This window comes from Macaca thibetana, chromosome 6 (genome assembly GCF_024542745.1).
Source record: "Macaca thibetana thibetana isolate TM-01 chromosome 6, ASM2454274v1, whole genome shotgun sequence".
Taxonomy (NCBI): Eukaryota; Metazoa; Chordata; class Mammalia; order Primates; family Cercopithecidae; genus Macaca; species Macaca thibetana.
The window spans coordinates 4,485,061-4,510,099 of NC_065583.1; the positions used below are offsets into that span (position 1 = coordinate 4,485,061).

A 25,039-nucleotide genomic window follows, 5' to 3' on the forward strand; every position below is an offset into this window, starting at 1 on the left:
GCTCACACCTGTAATCCCAGCACTTTGGGAGGGTGAGTCGGGCATATCACCTAAGGTCAGGAGTTCAAGACCAGCCTGGCCAACATGGTGAAACCCTGTCTCTACCAACAATACAAAAATTAGTTCAGTGAATTTTGTAAAAATACAAAAATTAGCGGACACCTATAATCTCAGCTACTGGGGAGGCTACGGGAGGAGAATTGCTTAACCCAGGAGGCAAAGGTTGCAGTGAACCGAGATTGTGTCATTGCACTCTAGCCTTGGTGACAGAGCAAGGCTCTCATCTCAAAAAATAAACAAATAAATAAATGAAAATAAAAATAAATTGCATATATATAGTTACTCACTTTCAGAATGTATGAATAGGAAAATGTCTATACATTCATGCAAAAGAAAACTATCCAGGTTAAAATAAATAAATAAATAAATAAAGCCAGGTACGGTGGCTCACGCCTATAATCCCAGCACATTGAGAGGCCAAGGCAGGCAGATCACCTGAGGTCAGGAGTTCGAGACCAGCTTAGCCAACATAGTCAAATCCCATCTCTACTCAAAATACAAAAATTAGGTCAGGCCTAGTGGCTTACCCCTGTAATCCCAGCACTTTGGGAGTCCCAGGCAGGTGGATCACCTGAGCTCAGCCAGTCTGACCAATATGGAGAAATACAAAAATACAAAATACAAAAATTTCTACTGAAAATACAAAAATTAGGCCAGGCGCAGTGGCTCACGCCTATAATCCCAGCACTTTGGGAGGCTGAGGTGGGTGGATAACCTGAGGTCAGGAGTTCAAGACTAGCCTGGCCAACTTGATGAAATCCCGTCTCTACTAAAAATACAAAAATTAGCCGGGCATAGTGGCAGGTGACTATAATCCCAGCTACTCAGGTGGCTGAGACAGAAGAATCGCTTGAACCCAGGAGGAGGAGGTTGCCTGAGCCAAGACTGCGCCATTACATTCCAAACGGGGCAACAGAGGGAGACTCCATCTCAAAAATAATAATAATAATAAAATTAAAAAGGGAAAGCTATGCTCTAAAATGGAAAGATTTCAACATATACCATTATGTGAAAAAGGAAAACCAAGTATGCACAGTCCACTACCTTTCCCTTAAAAAAAGTGGTCTCCAGGGGAGCACAAGAATTGGAGGCGTTACCTGAGCAAACATGGCACAGAGGCCACTTCACTGGTTAACTTTTCATGTATTTTTTAATCATTCAATTTGAAAAACTATTGACTCAGCTTAAAAGTAAAAACTGATTAACGAACGTTTATTTAATATAATCATTTTCCTTTAATTAAAACTATTGATTTCTTATTTGGTTGGATATGGTAACCAGATTCCAAGCTGGCCCCCAATTATCCCAGCCTGATGGTATTCATGCCCTTGTGTAATCCCTTCCCTATCTGCTTGGTATGTGTGGCCAGTCAATAGAATACATCATAAAAAGTTACTGCGTCTTCCTGCTTGGTCTGTCCCTCTCTCTTGGATCGCTCACTCTGGGAAAAGCCAGCTACCATAAAGTAAGCAGGCCTATGGAGAAGTCCAAGTGGGAAAGAACAGGCCTCATACAAAGAGTGAGCAGCCATATGAGTGAGCCATCTTGGACAGGGATCCTACAGCCTTCAGAGACTGCAGCCCTGGCAGACATCTTGACTGTAAATTCATTAGAGAGACTGAGCCAGCACCACCAGCTAAGCCACTCCATAATTCCTTACAAAATGTGAGATAAACAATGTTTACTCCTCTAACCTGCTACACTTAGGGGTCTGTTACGCAGAAGAGATAACCAATATAGCAGAAAACATTCCATCCACAGCTCTAAAAACTTAAGTTCTCATAAAATTGTAGTAAAAACACTATAAAATTATTAGCATAGTACTGGATATTAAAACTCCTATTAAATCAATAAGACTGTAGTAAATATGAGTTCTTCAAATTTTTACAGGAGTCCAAAGTTAGTTTTCAAATATCTAGAAGCACAATAAGCTTTGAATCAATAAATCACTCGAAAACAGACCTAGCTATATAATAAATGAAACTGATTATACAACTACAGAAAATCATTAATTAAAATGAAAACCAGATTGGGAAAATATTTATATCCAATGAGATGAAAGTTTAATATGTATAAAACATTAAATCCAAAAAGATACATCAGCAAAGAATATAGACACAAAATTCCTAGAAAAAAATACAAACAGTAAACAAGTAGAAATCATTTTCAACAATAAAAGTGCACTAGTTAAAGCAATCCTATAGTAGCATTTTGCACCCACTTAATTTAAAAAAAAAAAATCAGTGTTATCTATGTGAGGGGCAAATGCTAAATTCATACACTATTTAGAACTATGTGTAAAATGGCAAAATCCTTTTGGAAAGCCATCCAGAAATAAGTACATCAAGAGCCAACTATATGTAAAATAATATTCCACTATCAGCAATTAATCCTCAAGAAATAATTTTTAAAAAAAGGAAAAAATAATAATTCCACAGACATTACTATGAAATTGATAAGGTACCTACCAAGACTTCACTTACAACTCTAATAATTATCTTCTCCTCCAAAGAATTTCAGTGGTTTAATTACCTGCCCTAACACTTCTACCCCAAAGCTCTGTTAGAAAAGCACTTTACATACAAAACCTAAATAAACACAAAATTTAAAAGAAAAAATAAATAAATATAAAACCTGGGCAGGCCATGGTGGCTCACAGCTGCTATCCCAGCACTTTGGGAGGCTGAGGAGTGTGGATCACTTGAGGCCAGGAGTTTGAGACCAGCCTGTCCAATGTGGTGAAATCTGTCTCTACTAAAAATACAAAAATTAGCCAGGCGTTGAGGGCACACTCCTGTATCGGGAGGCTGAGGCCCAAGAATCACTTGCAAAAAAAAAAAGAAAAGAACAGGTCAGGCGCGGTGCTCACATCTGTAATCCCAGCACTTTGGGAAGCCCAGGCGGGTGGATCACGAGGTCAGGAGATCAAGACCATCCTGGCTAACATGGTGAAACCCCATCGCTAACTAAAAATACAAAAAATTAGCCAGGCTTGCTGGCGGGCACCTGTAGTCCCAGCTACTCGGGAGGCTGAGGCAGAAGAATGGCGTGAACCCGGGAGCCGGAACTTGCAGTGAGCCTGGCAACAGAGTGAGACTCTGTTTCAAAAAAAAAAAAAATCGCTTGAACCCAGGAGTAAGAAGTTGCAGTGAGCTGAGATCATGCCACTGCATTCCGGCCTGGATGAGGGAGCGAGACTCTGTTCCAAAAAAATAAATATAGGCCGCACACAGTGGCTCATGCCTGTAATCCCAGCAGTTTGGGAGGCCGAGGCAGGCGGATCACGAGGTCAGAAGATCGAGACCATCCTGGCTAACACGGTGAAACCCCGTCTCTACTAAAAATACAAAAAAAGTAGCTGGGCGTGGTAGCGGGCGCCTGTAGTCTCAGCTACTCAGGAAGCTGAGGCAGGAGAATGCCATGAACCCGGGAGGCGGAGCTTGCAGTGAGCGAAGATCGGGCCACTGCACTCCAGCCTGGGGGACAGAGCGAGACTCTGTCTCAAAAAAGAAAAATAAAAATAAACAAATAAATAAAAGCATATACAAACATACAGACCTACATACATACATACACACACAACCTGGCTGGGCACAGTGGCTCACGCCTGTAATCCCAACACTTTGGAAGGCCAAGGCAGGAGGACCACTTGAAACAGAGTTAAAGACTAGCCGAGGGAACATAGTGCGATCCCATCCCTACAAAAATAAAAATAAAAATTAGCTGGGCATGGCCAGGTGCAGAGGCTCATCATGCCTGTTACCCCAGCCTTTTAGGAGGCTGAGGCAGATGGATCACGAGGTCAGGAGACCGAGACCATCCTGGCTAACACGGTGAAATCCTGTCTCTACTAAAATACAAAAAATCAGCCGGGCGTGGTGGCGGGTGCCTGTAGTCCCAGCTACTCGGGAGGCTGAGGCAGGAGAATGGTGTGAACCCGAGAGGCGGAGCTTTCAGTGAGCTGAGATCACGCCACTGCACTCCAGCCTGGGCAACAGAGCGAAACTCTGTCTCAAAAAAAAAAAAAAAGAAAGAAAAAATTAGCTGGGCATGGTGGCACACACCTATAGTCCCAGCCTACTCGGAGGGGCAGAGGTGCGGGGATTGCTTGAGACTGGGAGGTTGAGGCTGCAGTGAGTTGTGACTGCATCACTGCACTCCACCCTAGGCAAAAGAGTGAGACCCTGTCTCAAAAAATAAAAAATAAATAAGGACAGTCACGGCGGCTCATGCCTGTAATCCCAGCACTTTGGGAGGCCAGAGCAGGCCGATCACCAGAGGTTGGGGGTTCGAGACCTGCCTGACCATCTCTACTAAAAATACAAAAATTAGCCAGGCGTGGTGGCACATGCCTGTAATCCCAGCTAGTCAGGAGGCTGAGGTAGGTGAATCGCTTGAACCCGGGAGGCAGAGGTTGCAGTGAGCTGAGATCATGCCATTGCATTCCAGCCTGGGCAAATAGAACGAAACTCCATCTCAAAAATAAAAATAAAAATAAAAAAAGACTGAGCCTCACTCTGTTGTCCAGGCTGGAGAGAAATGGCACAATCTTGGCTCACTGCAACCTCTGTCTCCTGGGTTCAATTCTGGATTCTTGTGCCTCAGCCTCCCGAGTAGCTGGGACTACAGGCACCCGCCATCACGCCTGGCTAATTTTTGCATTTTTAGTAGATAGGGGTTTTGCCATGTTGGCCAGGCTGGTCTCCAACTCCTGACTTCAGGTGATCCTCCCGCCTAGGCCTCAAAGTGCTGGGATTACAGACATGAGCCACCGTGTCCTGCTGGCAATTCTTAATATATTGTGACATGATGGAAGTGCTGTTCCCCAATATACTAACTATAAAAACAGACAACATATTTTCATTGTAGTTGAACCAACTACAATGTTAAAGAAATGCCTTTGGTATATACAACTATAAATTATGAATTTACAATCATATTTTTAAAAAGAAAAGAAATGCTTTTGAATGTAAAATTCCAATGACAAATTAGTGTGGCATTAACGTCTGTTATTTTCACTGGGTACAGACACAACTTGCACATCACCTACTTTCACCAGGGAGACCCAACAGCTCCAATTACAGCATCAAGAGAAATCAGAGATAACACAGGAAATAAAGACTCATAATTTTCAAAGAAAGACTACCTTCAGACTCATTCTGGTATGTTAGGGAATATCACATAACCAGTAATTACTTTTAATTTAATATGTAAATATAATTTTTCATTCTCCAAAATAGATTTTATCTTTCCAGCAATTGCTAAAAGAGTATTATGGTATTTCATATAAGGTCACTAGTGATGTGAAAGGAACTTTAGAGGTATTAATAAAGTAATTTCACCTAATAACAGCAACAAACACTAAAATTTGTTCCAATTTACTAAGGGAAAATCACAAGTACGTATGATTTTATTGGTTCCCTAACAAATTATCTAAAAATGGAAGCAACATTTTCAAAGTATGGTTTGTGGGAGGGTGCAGTGGCTCACACCTGCAATCCCAGCACTTTGGGAGGCCAAGGCGGTGGATTGCCTTAACTCAGGAGTTCGAGACCAGCATGGACAACATGGTAACACTCTGTCTCTACTAAAAATACAAAAAAGCTGGCTACGGTGGCGAGTGACTGTAATCCCAGCTACACGGGATACTGAGGCAAGAGAATCGCTTGAGCTCGGGAGGCAGAGGTTGCAGTAAGCCGAGATCGTGGATTGCATTCCAGCCTGGGTGACAGAGCGAGACTCCAACTCAAAAAATAAATAAATAAGATAAAAATAAAAAAATACAAATACAAAAAATTAGCCAGGCATTGTGGGACGCGCCTGTAGTCCGAACTACTTGGGAGGCTGAGGTAGGAGAATCGCTTGAATCTGGGAGGCAGAGGTTGCAGTGTTCCCAGATCACGCAATTGCACTCTAGCCTGGGCAACAAGTGAGAGTGTCTCAAAGAAAAAAGAAAGAAAGAAAGTATGGTTTGTATACAGGCATTTAAAAGAATGTGGGTCATCTAGAACAGGGGTCCCCAATGCCCAGGCCGCAGACTGATACTGGTCCTGAGTCTGTTAGGAACTGGGTTGCATAACAGGAGGTGAACAGCAGACAAGGGAGCATTATCACCTGAGATCCCACTCCTGTCAGATCCAGGTGGCATTAGATTCTGAGAGGATCATGAACTTTATTGTGAACTGCGAATGCAAGGGATCTAGGTTGCGCGCTCCTTATGAGATTCTACCTAATGCCTGTAATCTAAGGTGGAAAAGTTTCATCCCCAAACCATCCCACTCCCGCCTGTGGAAAAACTGTTTCCCAGGAAATGGGTTCCTGGTGCCAAAAAGGGTAGGGACTACTAATCTAGAATAAATCAAAAACTCTCTCTGTATGGAATCCACCATACAAAACTGTAATCCCAGCACTTTGGGAGGCCGAGGTGGGTGGATCACCTGAGGTCAGGAGTTCGAGAACAGCCTGGTCTATATGATGAAATCCCATCTCTACTAAAAAATACAAAAATTAGCCAGGCATGGTGACACACACCTATAATCCCAGCTACTCCGGAGGCTGAGGCAGGAGAATTGCTTGAACTCAGCAGGTAGAGGTTGCAGTGAGCCGAGATGGCACCACTGCACTCCAGCCTGGGCAACAAGAACAATATTCCATCTCAAAAAAAAAAAAAACACACAATGAGATGAGACATTACTACATATCTACATGAATGGCTAAAATTAAAGTAGTGACAGCACCAAATGCTGGTGAGGATGCATAGAAACTGAATCACTCTGCCGGGTGCGGTGGCTCATGCCTGAAATCCCAGTACTTTGGGAGGCCAAAGCGGGTGGATTACCGGAGGTCAGGAGTTCAAGACCAGTCTGGCCAACATGGTGAAACCCTATCTCTACTAAAAACACAAAAAATTAGCCGAGCATGGTGGCACATGCCTGTAATCCCAGCTAACTCAGGAGGCTGAGGCAGGAGAATCACTTGAAGCTGGGTAGCAGAGGTTGCAGTGAGCTGAGATCGTGCCATTGTACTTCAGCCTGGGTGACAGGGCGAGACTCCGTCTCAAAAAACAAAAAATAAAAGAAACTGGAGGCCGGGCGCGGTGGCTCAAGCCTGTAATCCCAGCACTTTGGGAGGCCGAGACGGGCGGATCACTAGGTCAGGAGATCGAGACCATCCTGGCTAACACGGCGAAACCCCGTCTCTACTAAAAACACAAAAAATTAGCCGGGCGAGGTGGCGGCGCCTGTGGTCCCAGCTACTCGGGAGGCTGAGGCAGGAGAATGGCGGGAACCCGGGAGGCGGAGCTTGCAGTGAGCTGAGATCTGGCCACTGCACTCCAGCCTGGGTGACAGAGCGAGACTCCGTCTCAAAAAAAAAAAAAAAAAAAAAAAACAAAGAAACTGGAACACTCATATACTGATAGTGAGAATGTAAATGGTACAGACACTATGGAAAACAGCTTGGTAGTTTCTTATAAAACTGAAGATTGGCCGTGCGCCGTGGCTCATGCCTGTAATCCCAGCACTTTAGGAGGCCGAGGAGGGTGGATCACCTGGGGTCAAGAGTTCAGGACCAGCCTGGCCAACATGGTGAAACCCCATCTCTACTAAAAATACAAAAATGAGCTGGGCATGGTGGTGGATGCCTATAATCCCAGTTACATGGGAGGCTGAGGAAGGACAATCAGTTGAACCCAGGAGGCAGAGGTTGGAGTGAGCCAAGATCACATCATTGCACTCCAGCCCGGGCAACAAGATCAAAACTCCCTCTCAAGAAAAGAAAAAAAAAAAACCTTAACATGCCATTACCATATAATCCTGCAATTTTTCTACTGTTATTTACCCCAGAGAAGTGAAAACTTATAGTCACACAAAACCCCATAAATGAACGTTAATAGTACTTTTACCTTAATCACCAAAAGGTAGCATTGGCCCAGACGTCCCCCAACAGGTGAATGGTCAAGCAAACCATGGTATATTTGTATCATGGATTATTACTTAGTGATAAAAAGGAAAAAACTAGGGCCGGGCACAGTGGCTCACACCTGTAATCCCAGCACTTTGGGAGGCCAATGCAGGTGGATCACTTGAGGCCAGGAGTTCAAGACTACCCTGGCCAACATGGCGAAACTCCGTCTCTACTAAAAATATGAAAATTAGCTGGGTGTGGTGGCAGGGGCCTGTAATCCCAGGTGCTCAGGAGGCTGAGGCAGGAGAATCGCTTGAACCTGGGAGGCGGAGATTGCAGTGAGCCAAGATCGTGCCATTGCACTCCAGCCTGGTCCACAAGAGTGAAACTCCGTCTCAAAAAAATAAATAAATAAATAAGTATTGATATAGTCAACAGCTTAGCTGAATCCCCTGGAAATTATGCTAAGGGAAAAAAAGACAATCCCAAAAGGCTGCATACTGTATGATTCATATTTATCTAACATTTTTGAAAAGACAAAACTTTAGAAAAATAAAGATTAGTAGTTGACAAAGGCTAGAGATGGAGGGACTAGGCCAGGCATGGTGGCTCCTGCCTGTAATCCCAGCAGTTTGGGAGGCCAAGTCAGGCAGATTGCTTGAGCTCATGAGTTCTAAGACCAGCTTGAGCAACATGGTAAAACCCTATCTCTACAAAAACATACAAAAATTAGCGGGCCATGGTGGCAAGCGCCTGTAGTCCCAGCTAATCAGGAGGCTGAGGTGGGAGGATCGCTTCAGCTTGGGATGCAGAGGTTGCAGTGAGCTGAGATGCAACTACTGCACTCCAGCCCGGGCAGCAGAGCAAGACACTGTCACATACAAAAAAGAGATGGAAGGGTTGCCTAGAAGACGACGGATGTAGTTATAAAAAGGCTGGCAACAGCAGGGATCCTTATGGTATTAGAATTGTTCAGCGAATTTTTTTTTTTTTTTTTGAGACAGAGACATATTCTGTTACCCAGGCTGGAGGGCAGCAGCGTGATCTCAGCTCACTGCAACCTCTGCCTCCTGGGTTCAAGCGATTCTCCAACCTCAGCCTCCCGAGTAGCTGGGATTATAGGCGTGAACCACCACACCCAGCTATTTTTTTTTTTTTTTTTTTAATTTTTAGTTAGACACGGGGTTTCACCATGTTGGCCAGACTGGTCTCAAACTATCGACCTCAGGTGATCCAGCCGCCTCAGCCTCCCAAAGTGCTGGGATTACAGGCATGAGCCACTGCACCTGGCAAACATTTAGAAACTTGACTGCAGTCGTGGATATACTAACCTACACAAGTGCTAAAAACATAAAGAACTTAATATACACACAATGAAAGACTACCAGTAAAACTGGGGACATCCAGAATATGTCCTGATAGAAATACACATTTCTTTTAAGGAAAAAAATAAAATTTAAGGACATCTGAATAAGATGGATAAATTATATGAACATCAATGCCTTAGTAAGACTGGCTGGACGCGGTGGCTCAAGCCTGTAATTCCAACACTTTGGGAGGCCAAGGCGGGCGGATTACGAGGTCAGGAGATTGAGATCGCCCTGGCTAACACGGTGAAACACCCCGGGTATCATAGCATGCGCCTGTAGTACCAGCTACTCAGGAGGCTGAGGCAGGAGAACTGCTTGAACCCGGGAGGTGGAGGTTGCAGTGACCCCGAGATAGAGCCACTGCACTCCAGCCTGGGTGTCAGATGGAGACTCCGTCTCAAAAAAAAAAAACAAAAATCGGTGAATTACATCAACATCAATATTCTGGTTCTGTGGTATTAGATATTTTTTGCAAAATGTTACCATTGCAAAACCAGGCAAAATATACAAGGGACCTCTCTATATTCTTTTTCGTAAGAGAAAGGGTCATACTCTGTCACCTAGGGTAGAGTGCAGTGGCACAATCATACTTCACTGTAGCCTCAAACTCCCGGGCTCAAGCAATCCTCCAACCTCAGCTTTCCAAAACGCTGGGATTACGGGCATGAGTCACTGTGCCTAGGCCATGGAATTTCCTTATTTTGGGGTTTGTTTTTTTTTTTTGAGATGGAGTTTCGCTCTTATAGCCCAGGCTGGATTGCAATGGCACCATCTTGGCTCACCACAACCTCCACCTCCCGCGTTCAAGTGATTCTTCTGCCTCAGCCTCCCGAGTAGCTGGGATTACAGGCACGTGCCACCACGCCCAGTTAATTGTGTATTTTTAGTTGAGACAGGGTTTCTCCATGTTGGTCAGGCTGGTCTCGAACTCCCGACCTCAGGTGATCTGCCTCAGCCTCCCAAAGTGCTGGGATTATACACGTGAGCCACCACGCCCAGCCTGGATATGGAATTTGTTACAACTGCATGCAAATCAACATTTATCTAAATAAAAATTTCATAATAAGAAAATATTCGCGGCTGAGGTGGCTAATGCACAGCAGAATTGCTTGAAGCCAGAAATTCAACACCAGCCTGGGCAACATAGCAAGACCCTGTCTCTACCAAATAATTTTTTCTTTAATTAGCCAGGCGTGGTGGCATGGCCCTGTAGTCCCAACTACTCATGAGGCTGAAGTAGGAGAATCACTTTAACACAGGAGGTCTAGGCTGCAGTGAGTTGTGGACTCCAGCCTGAGCAACAGAACAAGACCCTGTCCTCAAAAAAAAAAATCTTGTTACATGCTTCTATGAAAAGATGTCTTAACATATTAACCAAAAGGGAAAAAAAGGGGTGCATGGAGAGAAGAGACAATTTCTAACAGAATATTAAGAGTATAAATGAGGGAGCATATGAAAAGTGACAAAAATCAAGAGATTTTTATATTCCATTTCTAAGTTTGCCTTTTCTTTTTTTTGAGACAAAGTCTCACTCTGTCACCCAGACTGGAGTGCAGTGGCACAATCTCAGCTCACTGCAACCTCTGCCTCCCGGATTCAAGTGATCCTCCTGCCTCAGTCTCCTGAGTAGCTGGAACTACAGGCACGTGCCACCACACCCGGCTAATATTTTTTTGTATTTTCAGTAGAGACAGGGTTTCACCATGTTGGCCAGGCTGGTCTTGAACTCCTGACCTCAGATAATCCACCTGCCTCGGCCTCCCAAAGTGCTGGGATTATAGATGTGAACCACCGTGCCCGGCCAAGTATGACTTTTCTAAATTCAAAAAGGTTCATAGGAATTGCTTTAAAAGGCTACAATTGAGATTATTTAAATTAGATTCAGAAATAACTGTTCAATTGTTATTATCCTACCACAAATTTCAGAGATTGGATCTCCTTTCAATGGGCTCTCCTGAAAACCAGGAAGAAGAAATTAAACATTTCTATCTAGGACAAAGGACAACCTGCAAAAAGCGACAATGTAATAATCCTACACCACTTAACAGCTGGAATACAGAAAGCTATTGATCCTATTGCACAAATTAAATTATTCTGATTATCAAACAAAAATACAAATGCTCCTGATTATTAATTAAAAATGGAAACTGTAAACAGCAGTTAATGTCTTTATCTTACTAATTAAATAAGTTTGGAAAAATAGAGAAAAAAAACAAAAACTCAGCCAAATGCAATGGCTCATGCCCGTAATCCCAACACCTTGGGAGGCTGAGGGCGGCGGATCACTTCGGCCCAGCCAGGAGCCAAGATCACGCCACTGCACTCTAGCCTGGGCGAAAGTGTGAGACCCTGTCTCAGAAAGAAAAAAAAACTCAAAAATATCTTTCTTGAAATTCACAACTCTTTCAAATGTACATTTGGCTCTTGGCATGCAGCAGTAGGCATCACTTACAGCGTACCTACTTCAGGACTAGCACTGCATTACTTCATATAAATTATCTTGTGTCATGGCCAGGAGGGATGGCTCACGCCTGTATAATCCTAGCACTTTGGGAGGCCAAGGCGGGTCGATCACCTGAGGTCAGGAGTTCGACCAGCCTGGCCGAACATGGTGAAACCCCATCTCTACTAAAAATACAATATTAGCCCGGTGTGGTGGTGCACGCCTATAACCCAAGCTACTTGGGAGGCTGAGGCAGGAGAATCAACTTGAACCCAGGAGGTGGAGGTTGCAGTGAGCCAAGATCATGCCATTTTGCACTCCAGCCTGGGCACCAGAGTGAGACTCTGTCTCAAAAAAAAAAAAAAATTATCTTGTATCGTAGACTCAACAACCCTCCGAGGAAGGTACTAGCCATAATTTAGAACTGAGGAAATGGGCCTCAGAGACATTAAGGGACTTCTTCCACCAAACAGATAGTGCAGTATGCAGTCAGAGATGTCCAGCCTAAAACCATTATAATTTATTATCCTTGTCCAGGTGCAGTGGCTCACGCCTGTAATCCCAGCACTTTGGGAGGCTGAGGCAGGCGGATCACAAGGTCAGCAGTTCAAGACCAGCCTAACCAACATGGTGAAACCCCACCTGTAATCCCAGCTACTCAGGAGGCTGAGGCAGCAAAATCGTTTGAACACGGGAGACGGAGATTGCAGTGAGCCAAGATCGCACCACTGCCCTCCAACCTGTGCAACAGAGCAAGACACCATCTCAAAAAAAAAAAAAATTATTATCCTTAATTAGGAGAGTGAAAGTTGAGAATGGAGAAAAAAATTAATGCATGAGATATTAAGACGCTCAAATTCAAAAAGCCTTAGAAATTGAGTACATGAGGAAATGAAAAAAGAAAAACCAACCAACCTGTAAAGTTTTAGAAATTTGGTCCACTGAAAATGATGAAGGCTGACCATCCACTCATAACCTTCCTAGCTAAAATGTACTCACTCCCCTTCCCAAACTGTACCTCTGTAACAGCATGATTCATTCATTAACTCGATATGTCCCCAGTAAAAAGAAGGCACCATGCTATATGCTGTTAAGATGCAAAGATGAATCAGACCAGGAGAATAAAGGCATGAGCAAGGGGAGAGTATGGAGCAAGGGACCATTAAGAGTTCAGTTTGGGCCGGGCGCGGTGGCTCAAGCCTGTAATCCCAGCACTTTGGGAGGCCGAGACGGGTGGATCACGAGGTCAGGAGATCGAGACCATCCTGGCTAACATGGTGAAACCCCGTCTCTACTAAAAAATACAAAAAACTGCCGGGCGCGGTGGCTCACGCCTGTAATCCCAGCACTTTGGGAGGCCGAGGCGGGCGGATCACAAGGTCAGGAGATCGAGACCACGGTGAAACCCCGTCTCTACTAAAAATACAAAAAATTAGCCGGGCGCGGTTGTGGGCGCCTGTAGTCCCAGCTACTTGGGAGGCTGAGGCAGGAGAATGGCGTGAACCCGGGAGGCGGAGCTTGCAGTGAGCCGAGATCGCGCCACTGCACTCCAGCCTGGGCGACAGAGCGAGACTCCGTCTCAAAAAAAAAAAAAAAAAAAAAAATACAAAAAACTAGCCGGGTGATGTGGCGGACGCCTGTAGTCCCAGCTACTTGGGAGGCTGAGGCAGGAGAATGGCATGAACCCGGGAGGCGGAGCTTGCAGTGAGCTGAGATACGGCCACTGCACTCCAGCCTGGGTGACAGAGCGAGACTCCGTCTCAAAAAAAAAAAAAAAAAAAAGAGTTCAGTTTGGCTGAACTCAGGGTACACAAGGCTCTAGCATAAGATTTGGAAAGGTCAGGACAGGATCCTATCAAAAAGGACACTGAATTTGGGCTTTATTTGTTTAGAAAATTAGGTGTGCGTCATTTAAGTTATAAATTTAAGTAGAGACCCAATATTTCTCATTTTGGAAGCAGGAAGTAATTTTATATAGGATAGACTGGAAGGAAAGACTAAATGAAGACCAACAATAAAGATGCCATAGAAAAATGAATAAAGGGAGAAACTGAGGGCATCTGTAAAATTTTGTAATAGTAAAAACATTTAACTATACAGCACGGCATATAAGCCTATCTTTATACCTTTATCTGCTGACAACCCCACTCTTCCCAGATAGCTAGCCAAGGATTTCTGGCCACTTGCATATGCTATTCCCTCTTACTGGTATGTCTCTGCTCAAACTATAAATAACCACTCTGTGAAGTCCTCCCTGATTATTCTAGGCATGCCTTCCTTCACACTCTCAAAGTATTGCATACATAACACCTACCAGACCACTTAGTATTCTGTATTGTCATTGTTTACGCTAGTTTTTGCCACACAGTGAAGTTCTTTAAAAGCAGACTATCTCTTTCCTTTTTCAAATTTTTTATTTTTTATTATACTGGCAGTGCCTGGCTCAAGAGGTATTCAATTGTATTTTAATCATTTAAATGAATAAGTGACTGCAAGGTTTCCAGCTTTGAGAAGAACAGGATAATGATGTCATCATGAACACAGAAGTAAATGCGTATTTGGCAATAAAAGAGATGGGTTCAAAATGAAAATAATAGGCTGGGCGCAGTGGCTCATGCCTGTTATCCCAGCACTTTGGGAGGCGGAGGCAAGCAGATCACTTGAGGTCAGGAGTTTGAGAACAGCATTGCCAACATGGCAAAGCCCTGTCTCTACTAAAAATACAAAAATTAGCCAGGCATGGTGGTGGGCGCCTGTAGTCCCAGCTACTTAGGAGGCTGAGGCAGGAGAATCACTTGAACCCAGAAGGCAGAGGTTGCAGTGAGCCGAGATGGCACCACTGCACTCCAGCCTAGGTGACAGAGAAAGACCCTGTCCAAAGGAAAAAAAAAAAAAAGGAAATAATATTACATTTTAGGTGAATATGACACAAGGTAGAGGAGCAGCTCAGTTGACAATTAGAATTTCTTGGTTTGAAGTCAGTTCAGAAGAGAGTATTATAGAGTAGAGTAGCAGCAGAATCAATGAAAGTGGATGAGACTGCAGAGAAAGGAGAAGAAAAAGAGAATAAGCACTCAAAAAAGGACTATTTTAAAAGTGGTATGCAGGTCGTGGTGGCTCACACCTGTAATTCCAGCACTTTGAAAGGCTGAGGCAGGTGGATCACTTGAGGTCAGGGGTTCGAGACCAGCCTGGCCAACATGGTGAAACCCTGTCTCTACTAAAAATACAAAAATTACCCAGGCATGGTGGAGGGCGCCTGCAATCCCAGCTACTTGGGAGGCTGAGGCACCAAGAATCGCTTGAACCCGGGAGGTGGAGGTTGCAGTGAGCTGAGATCACGCCACTGCACTCCAGCCTGGGCAACAGAGCAAGAATCCATCTTAAAAAAAAAAAAAAAAGGCTGGGTGCAGTGGCTCATGCCTGTAATCCCAGTACTTTGGGAGGCCGAGGCGGGTGGATCACGAGGTCAGGAGTTCAAGACCAGCCTGGCCAAGATGGTGAAACCCCATCTCTACTAAAAATACAAAAGTTAGCCGGTTGTGGTGGCGGGCGCCTGTAATCCCAGCTACTCCGGAGGCTGAGGCAGAGAATTGCTTGAACCTGGGAGGTGGAGGTTGCAGTGAGCCGAGATCACCCCACTGCACTCCAGCCTGAGTGGCAGAGCGAGACTCTGTCTCAAAAAAACAAAAACAAACCAACAAGAAAAGGTCATCCAGCAAGGAGGCAGTTGGATAGAGTGCAGAACCTCAGGTGTGGAAAGATCAACTTTCTTCCAAGATACCTAAGGAGGGAATAGAAAATTGTGGGATGATGGGTAGAAAAGAGGAAGGAACCTCTGAGGAATCATTTTTGTCTCAGGCAGCAAAACTATAAGCCTTAGACATCATCTGCCCTCATCTCTCTCCATTCCTCAAATCCAGACTCCAATCTGCCTCCAGGTCAGTTATCCCCAAAAGAGCTGCCAATTTTCTCCATTTGAAATAATCTTTTAGATTTACCCCTTCTTTCGAGTACTGGACTGTGCTCATGTTTTTTTTCGTTGTTTTTTTTTTTGTTTTTTTAAGAGAATCTCGTTATGTTGCCAAGGCTGGAGTGCAGTGGCTATTCACAGGCACAATCATACATAGCGCGTTGCAGCCTTAAGCGATCCTCCTGCCTCGGCCTCCGGAGTAGCTAGGACTACAAGTACATGCCACTGGGCCGATTCTTAAGTCTTAATTACTATTGCAACAGACACCTACATCCTAACCTTGCTTCTAATTTCCCCTAGTCAAAGTCTTCCAAATAGATATTACATCACTTCTCAGCTAAAATCTCTCAACACCAAATGCTTCACATCAACACCAAATGCTTCAGTCTGAATTTCTAGGCCCCATTACCTGACTACATCCATCCTACCCAAGCAATCTCCAACAAGTATCCTCTGAAAATGCCACCCTCATTTAATTCTCCACATCCAAAGCACCAAGCCTGTCTCAACAACAATAACAACAAAGCACAAAGCCTTTGTACACTGGGAAGAATTAGAAAATATCAACCCAGGCCGGACGCGGTGGCTCAAGCCTGTAATCCCAGCACTTTGGGAGGCCGAGATGGGCGGATCACAAGGTCAGGAGATCGAGACCATCCTGGCTAACACGGTGAAACCCCATCTCTACTAAAAAATACAAAAAACTAGCCGGGCAATGTGGCGGGCGCCTGTAGTCCCAGCTACTTGGGAGGTTGAGGCAGGAGAATGGCATAAAACCCAGGAGGCGGAGCTTGCAGTGAGCTGAGATCCGGCCACTGTACTCCAGCTTGGGCAACAGAGCAAGACCCCGTCTCAAAAAAAAAAAAAGAAATCGGCCAGGCGCAGTGGCTCAGGCCTGTAATCCCAGCACTTTAGGAGGCCGAGACGGGCGGAGCACGAGGTCAGGGGATCGAGACCATCCTGGCTAACACGGTGAAACCCCGTCTCTACTAAAAAATACAAAAAAACTAGCCAGGCGAGGTGGCGGGCGCCTGTAGTCCCAGCTACTCGGGCGGCTGAGACAGGAGAATGGCGTAAACCCGGGAGGCGGAGCTTGCAGTGAGCTGAGATCCGGCCACTGCACTCCAGCCTGGGCAACAGAGTGAGACTCCGTCTCCAAAAAAAAAAAAAAAAAGAAATTATCAACCCAATTAAAGTACCAGCTTAGAATTACAAATTGTAATGACAATCACTTCACTTCACTGTATGCAGAGAAAATAAGAGCACATGATGGTAACCTGACAAGAGACAAACAGTCCACTTAGAGGTAGATACACAAAATAACTGAAAATATGACCCTTCTTTCTCTAATTCTAGACAGGAAATCTACAACCCTAAAAACTACTCTTACCCACTGCCAAGAGAATTTTCTCCTTTTTTTTTTTTGACAGGATCTTGCTCTGCTGCCTAGGCTGGAATGCAGTGGCGTGATCATGGCTCACTGCAGTCTCAAACTTCTGGGCTCAAGCGATCCTACTACTGCCTCAGCCTCCTGGGTAGCTGGGACTACAGGAATACCACCACATCCAAGTGAGTGTAGAGACAGGATCTCAGTATGTTGCCCAGTCTAGTCTCGAACTCTGGGCCCTAAGCAATCCTTTCGTCTTGGCTTCCCAACTTGCTAGAATTACAGGTGTTAGCCACCAAACCCAGCCAAGATTACAGACAAAAAGAGACAAATAGCAATTTGCTACGGACTTTCTAAAATTCCCAGCATAGTAACTATACCTACTGCATCAATAACTTAAATCAACTGTGAACAACTTGAATACGTTAATATTATATGACTACATAGAAGAGTTATTTTTAATTACACTTTTCTGAAGCCTTATTGCTTACCTAACTTTGCATTCTAAGATTGACTGGTTTTTTTTTTTGTTGTTTTTTGAGACAGAGTCTCCCTCTCGCCAGGTTGGAGTGCAGTGGCGCAATCTCAGCTCACTGCAACCTCCACCTCCCAGGTTCAAGTGATCCTCCTGCCTCAACCTCCCGAGCAGCTGGGACTACAGGCATCCGCCACCACACCCGGCTAGCTTTTGTATTTTTCGTAGAGACGAGGTTTCACCATGTTGGCCAGGATGGCTTTTTTTTTCCTTGAGAGGTAGTTTCGCTCCTGTCGCCCAGGCTGGAATGCAATGGGGCAATCTCGGCTCACTGCAACCTCAGCCTCCCGGGTTCAAGCGATTCTCCTGCCTCAGCCTCCCGAGTAGCTGAGATTACAGGCTCCCGCCAGTATGCCTAGCTAATTTTTTGTATTTTTAGTAGAGACGGTGTTTCGTCTTGAAATCCTCATCTCAGGTGATCTCCCCGCCTCAGCCTCCCAAAGTGCTGGGATTACAGGCGTGAGCCACCACGCCCACCCTGACCTCACTTTTTAAGTCCTCAGTCTAAGAACAGGTTCCATGGCTCACACCTCAGCACTTTGCCAGGCTGAGGCGGGTGGATCACCTGAGGTCAGGAGTTGACCGGGCCAACATGGTGAAACCCCATCTCTACTAAAAATACAAAAATTAGCTGGGTGTGTGGTGCACACCTGTAATCCCAGCTACTGGGAAGGCTGAGGCAGGAGAATCACTTGAACCCAGAAGGCAGAGGTTGCAGTAAGCCAAGATCATGCCTTGTACTCCAGCCTGGGTGACAAGAGCGAAACTTTGTCCCAAAAAAAAAAAAAGTCCTCAGTCTAAAAATATCAAAGGCAAAAATAAATGCAATAGATTTCAATCACAACTCTGAACCAAATTCCTAAAATAATAAATTAGGGGATGGGTACAGTGGCTCACGGCTGTAATCCCAGCACTTTGGGAGGCCAAGGTGTGTGGATCACCTGAGGTCAGGAGATCGAGACCAGCCTGGCCAACATGGTGAAACCTCGTCTCCAATAAAAACACAAAAATTAGTCGGGTGTGGTGGTGCACACCTGTAGTCCCAGCTACTCGGGAGGCTGAGGCGGGAGAATCACTTGAACACAGGAGGAGGCGGTTGAAGTGAGCCTAGATCGCGCCACGACACTCAAGCCTGGGCGATAGCAAGACTCTGTCTCAAAAAAATAAAAATAAGTAAACTTACATACTTGCTTCTTCGAGCTCATAAAGTCTTTGAGCAATTTCAATTTCTCCCCGAAAAAAAAACTCCTACATTTGTGCATTTGCTAACTCCCATTTCAGACATGTAAGCTACTATCTAAAGGCTCCAATATTTTCAGTTTTTTTTTTTTTTTTTTTTTTTTTTTGAGACGGAGTCTCGCTCTGTCACCCAGGCTGGAGTGCAGTGGCCGGATCTCAGCTCACTGCAAGCTCCGCCTCCCGGGTTCACGCCATTCTCCTGCCTCAGCCTCCGGAGTAGCTGGGACTACAGGCGCCCGCCACCTCGCCCGGCTAGTTTTTTTGTATTTTTTTAGTAGAGACGGGGTTTCACCGGGTTAGCCAGGATGGTCTCAATCTCCTGACCTCGGAATCCGCCCGTCTCGGCCTCCCAAAGTGCTGGGATTACAGGCGTGAGCCACCGCGCCCGGCCTATTTTCAGTTTTTTTATTGTCTTTTTTTTTTTTTTGAGACAGAGTTTCGCTCTTGTTGCCCAGTATGGAGTGCAATGGTGCAATCTCAGCTCACTGCAACCTCTGCCTCCCGGGTTCAAGCGATTCTCATGCCTCAGTCTCTCAAGTAGCTGGGATTTCAGTTGCCCACCATCACACCCGGCTAATTTTTGTATTTTTGTAGAGACAGAGTTTCACCATGTTGGCCAGGCTGGTCTCAAACTCCCGACCTCAGGTGATCTGCCCACCTCAGCCTCCCAAAGTGATGGGATTACAGGCCTGGGCCACCATGCCCAGCCTTCATTTTTTTTTTGTTTAATAGAACCAATACTCCACTAACATCTTTGATGAGAAACAGGTTTACAATTCTATTTGTATGCTTCTAGAGAAACATCTATCTCCATTGTCAGATTTAAATTTATGTGCAAAAACAAAGACAAAACGATATATATAAAATAAATTTCAATGTGAACTCAAGAAAAAGGATTTCTGGGCTGCCAATAAGTTTTCAAAACAGCCTACCCACCCTAGGACAATTCAGACTTAAGATAACCACTAAAGCAAATTTTTCAAAATCTGCAATTGCCCAAGAAACCAAGGAGTACTAAGGCACAATTAAGATAAGAATCAACAGAAACAAAAGTGACACACCCACATTCTCCCTCTGTAACTTTAAAGAACAGCAGGGAATAAGGTAAAGTGAATGTTTAATGAACTCAGAATAACAACATACCATAAAAGTTTTTCTTATAAAAACTTAATGTGGTATCTCTGAAACATTTTTTGGCCAAAAAAAATTTATCTTTGGTACATTACCGGCGGTAACCAAACAATGTGTTTGGGCAGAAACAAAATCAATATCAAATATTAATATTTAAAGCTGAAGGAATCTTATAGCAATCAAGTACTTTTGGAATTTAGAGGCAATAGAATTGAGGCTAAGAGAAGTGAACTGATCATTTAGCTAGAAGTCAAGAAATTCGGCATAAGCTCAAATAAAAACAAATGTTATCATTTATCACCCTCTAACAATACTTGACATTACTGAAAACAGCAACTCAAATAAGATACTCTCCATTTCTATACACACAGAATATGTATCACACATACACATACACACTTCAAAATCTGAAACTACTGTAGTTCTAGCTGATGCAGAAGGATTGAATGAGCCCAGGAGTTCCGACGCCAGCCTGGGCAACATGGCAAGGCCAGTCTCTAAACAATAAATTAATATAAAACTTTGTCTTAGTTACGGTTCTGTTAAAATAAAATAAAACAAAACTAGAAAAAGTTCAAGAACTAATGGTGATACAAAAATTAGCCAGGTGTGGTGATGGGTACCAGTAATCCCAGCTACTCGGGAGGGTGAGGTAGGAGAATCGCTTGAACCCAAGAGGTATAGGTTGCAGTGAGCAACCACTGCACTCTAGCCTGGGCGACAGAGTGAGACTCCATCTCAAAAAAAAAAAAAAAAAAAAAAAAAAAGAGCCGATGGTGGCACTCATCAAAAGCACAGGATGCTATACCTTCACAACAGATAGTTCAGAAAAACTAGCCTAATTTAGATTTTGACAATGTCCAAAAAAACCTCATCTTAGTCACTTTAATCTGTGTTCAAAATGCCCTTCAACCTGAAGAGTCAAGTCATCAAGTAAAAAATAATCTGCTACATACAGCAACAGGACTCCAAGCACTAAATTGGTTCACCTGCATTCATGGTGCTGGCAGGCCAAAACCCATCTTTTCTTTTTTTTCTTAATCATATGTATATCTCCATCTTGAGAAATTAAATCAGAACTCAATCAAATGCCTTTAAAAGCATTAGCCTACTCGCAATGAAGAGTTATTTGTAAAAAGCTTAAAATAACCAAACTCATACCAGAGATGAATTTAAAAATCAAAGTAAAATTCTGCCCAAAAGCTTATGATTAGCAATAGGATTTCAGCTGTGAACTGATAAGCAACCAAAAACAAATTTGTTACAAGTTTCTCTTTAAGTGGCCTGTATATATACATATACGTATATATTTAAGTTGTACCAAAAACTGCTTACAAATGGCAATTCCTGTGAAGTAGATGATGATGAAGTTCCAGGTAATTCTAGCATGTTTCCTAATGTACTGGTACTGGAATCTGGATCATCCTGAAAAGATAAATTTATTGAGTTTAATTGCTCTTCTATTGTAATGTTTGTATCTCCTAGTGAAAAGGGGGCTGGGAGAAGGGCTGCTTTTTCATTGCTGCCGTCCACTTCATTTCTTTGCTTATTTTTCTGTGTTTCAGTCTGAGGAGCTAATGGCAAGAATGGCGATTTGACTGCACCGTGTCTACTCTCTGGTGTGCTGTCTTGTTCACTTCCCATGGCCACTTTTACACCATTCTCTGATTTAGTCTCATAATTGCAGGTGGCATTGGTCTGAGTTTCCTCAAAGATCTCCTCTATACTCTCATCCTCTGTGACTGGCTGTTCTGGGTCCATTTCAGAATCTACATCTGCATCGTCCACACAAGTAAAATTCTCAAAGTGCAGAAAGCCATTCTTGATAGTCTTTGTTACTTTTACCTGGAGTTCAGGGGAGTTATTACAAGAGAGTTCCTGTTTCATAGCAAGTGCTGTAGGACCACCAGGACTCAGAGAAGTGCAAACAATTGGCGTCTGAGCTCTTGAATCACTTTTTTCAGGGTCTTGAAAGGATTCTGATCCATCAGCAGACCCATTTAAATACTCTACATTGATCATGGAGGCCAAATCCTGTAGTCTCCGCAGTGGAATGTAACAAGATGGAGAATCTTGTCCATAAGCATTTTGGGATGTTCCACTGACAGTCGATAACTGCATAGTACACCCATTAAGTGGCTCAGAAAAATTGGATTGACCATTACCGAAAGGGCTGTCCTTGTCTTCAGGGGCATCTAAATTCACTGGATTGGAAAAGGGCAGCAGACAATTTCTTCTGGGTAGTTCACAGGTCTGATCCATCCTGGGCCGGCATCAACCTGGAATCCAAAAGCACAGCAATTAATCTGAGTTAATAGGCCATCTGACTCGACTCTTCAAAATGGCAGCCACTTCAAGGCCTAGTGGCCTCTATGCCACTCCGATGCACTTCTATGGCCAGAAAAAGTTCCCCCGACTGGAGATGAAAAAATGGCCTCGGGGAGCCTCTGAAAACTCCATTTTCCCGAAGCTGGGCCGATCCTGCCCATAGAAACAGCCCGTCTCTTTTTCCTCCTCTGCAGACTGGTGGACCTTGGGCTGAACTAAAATTAAAACCCCTCTGCCAGTCAAAATTCCCAATTCTCAAACAGGAATCGTCCTCCCCCTCCCTCGCCAGGGGTCGAGCAACTGGATCTCTCAAAGGCAAATAGGCTGCGGGGTCCGAGGGGGGCTCCTGGACCCCGCACAAAAAGGTACCCCCCCTTCCTGGCTGGCTCGGGCGCAGCGGTCACAATAGCGCTGCACCCTGCGCCCAGCCAGCGCCGGAGCCTTTGCAGCGGCGGTGCGCAGGCCGCAGGCGAGCCGGCCGAGGCGGGTGCACCCCAGAGCTCGCCTTCCTGAATGCAGGCCTGCTGGGGTCCGCAGCTGCAGGGCCCAGAGGCCGGGACGCGGCAGAGGGAGAAACCGAGGCGGCCGGCGAAGCCCAGTCAGGGCAGCAGCAGCTGCTACAGCCTGAAAAACATGGCTGCTGCCGACGCCGCCGCCGCCTGCCCGGGCCGCGCTCCTTCCCGCAGCGGCGGCAGCACCTCCCAGCCGAGCCGATCGCTCTCATCAATATTCAGCAGCAAGCAAAGTTTGCTGCGGGAGGGCAGCCGGCCCCACGCCCCGCAGCCTGCTACCTGAGGGGAGGCTGAGGCCGAGGTGTTCGCGGGCGGCCGGCGGGGCACGGGCCGCGCCGGGAGGAAGTTCGCGGCAGCCCGGCCAGCTAGGCCCGAGCCCGGCTGGTAGTGATGGAAGAGGGGGAGGGGGCCGGCGGCTGCAGCGCCGCCGGCCACCAACCCCGCACCGCGCCCGGCCCTCCTCGGAGCCCCTCACCTCACGGCCACCACCATCTTCCCGGCCCGGCCACCTCCTCCCTCCCTCCTCCTCGCGCCTGCCCGCCGCCCACCCCAGCGCACTAGTTACCGTGCCCCGCGCCCCCTCCCGGGCCAGCTGGGGGGAGGGGGTGACCCTCATTACACTGGGGTGCGAGCGGAGCGGTGGGGAGAGAGCGGGGCCGCTCGCCGCACCCCCCTCCCCCCGCGTCTCTCTTCAGGGGAGAAGGCAGCGAGCGCGACCTGCCCCGGCCTATTCCGCCGCCGCCTCCTCCTCCTCACACCCCCACCGCGCGCGCCCCCGCGGCGGCGCGTGCGACCGAGCGCCTCGCGCCGGCCCGCGTGCGGCTGGGCCCCGAGTGCGCGCGCACCCCTTCCCCCACCGAGCGCGCGCGTTCCCTTGCCTCACTCTTCGGGGTTCAGGGCGGGTGAAGTCGGGCTTGCGAGCGCGCCGCCCAATCAGCGGAGCTGCCGCTGCCGCCCCCTCCCCTCCCCCTGCGCGCCCGCTCGCGGCCGGGGCCTACGGGCCGGCCCGGCTGCCCGGGCGGGGCCTGAGGCGGGCTCCCCAGGGGCCTCGCGCGCCTCCTTGGAGTGTCGGGGCCTGCGGGCGTCGTGGGTGGCATTCCGATCCCCTCACCTACCTCGGGGCACAGCGCTGGCCTCGAGCCGCACACGGTTCCCGCACCCTACGCGTCTCGAACCCCAACCCAGGCGGCACCTGGCCCGGCTGAGGCCTGTCCGATCGCCCCACCAGCCCCGCTCGGGCCCGCGTCAGTCCCGGCCTCCATCTTAGGTTACAGCCCAGGCTCCCCATCCACTGGGCACCTGCCCTCAGCCCGCTGGGTTCGGCCCGAGGCCAAGGCAACCCCCCTCCTGCCGCAGGGCTCACCTGGGGGCTTGGGCTGGGGTCTTCGAGGCCTCAGGCCCCGAGCAGACGCGGCCGCAGGTGAACCCCCCTACCCGGCCGCACCCCAAACCCACACCACCACCACCACCACAGACCAAGCTGAGCAGGAAACAAAATGGAGGCAGCAGCTCGGGTCTGCCTCCCTGAGCCAAGCCTGTGCAGCCCCAGGGCTCCCTCCTGTCTCAGGCTCGACGCCCGCGAGGCAGAGGCTGGATCGTCCCGGGTGCCGCGGGCAGCCGCCCTACAGCAGCGCAGACGGGCCGGGGACTCGGCCCTGCGGTGCCCACAGCCCCTCACCCACCACCCCTTCCCTTCCCCCTCCCCCCATCCCTCTCCCTCCCCCTGCCCGGCCGTGCGGGGTGAGCGGCTCCGGGGAGCCGGGTCGGGTTACCCGCCCGGGCACTGCTCGCCCGGCCGCGGCCTCCGCGCGAGAACGAAGCCAGGCGACCCCAGCGCTGAGCCCACCCCCGCACGGAGCCGGGCTGCAGCCTGACAGCGCGCCCGCACCTCGGCCTGCAGCCGTGCGGCCCCCGCCCAGGGAGGCCGAGTCCCCAGCGCGGGCCCAGCCGGGACGAAGCTCCCTCACCACCCCCGAGCCCAAGGGTCCTCGCAGCCTCGGGCGGGGCGAGGGGAACGCCCGGGGAGGGGGTTCTCTAGTCCCTGCACCGCCTCCCGCGCCTAGTCAGGGTCTGGGCCTGGCACGGGGGCTCGGGCAGCGGGCGCCGGCCGGCGTGGGTATGTGCGTGCGCGCCGGGCTGGGGGCCGGGACGGGCCG

At 47.1% G+C, this 25,039-nt stretch overlaps 1 protein-coding gene across 7 annotated transcripts in view; it reads right to left on the minus strand.

Annotated features, from left to right (window-relative positions):
* NSD1 (nuclear receptor binding SET domain protein 1) overlaps positions 1-24,431 on the minus strand; it is a 178,691-nt gene extending 154,260 nt beyond the window's left edge. Inside the window, exons 1-3 of one of the 7 annotated variants that reach the window (XM_050793156.1) lie at positions 24,247-24,426; positions 22,209-22,322; positions 21,379-21,468 (exon numbers count right to left, since the gene is read on the minus strand). In XM_050793156.1, the coding sequence (XP_050649113.1) occupies positions 21,379-21,468; positions 22,209-22,238 (120 nt within the window). In that variant the 5' untranslated portion in view covers positions 22,239-22,322; positions 24,247-24,426. Of the gene's footprint in view, positions 1-21,378; positions 22,323-23,358; positions 23,382-23,448; positions 23,640-24,246 lie in introns of those variants that run through there. The other 6 variants (XM_050793155.1, XM_050793154.1, XM_050793157.1 and 3 more) reach the window with 6 other exon arrangements.
* Positions 24,432-25,039: the final 608 nt, after the last annotated feature.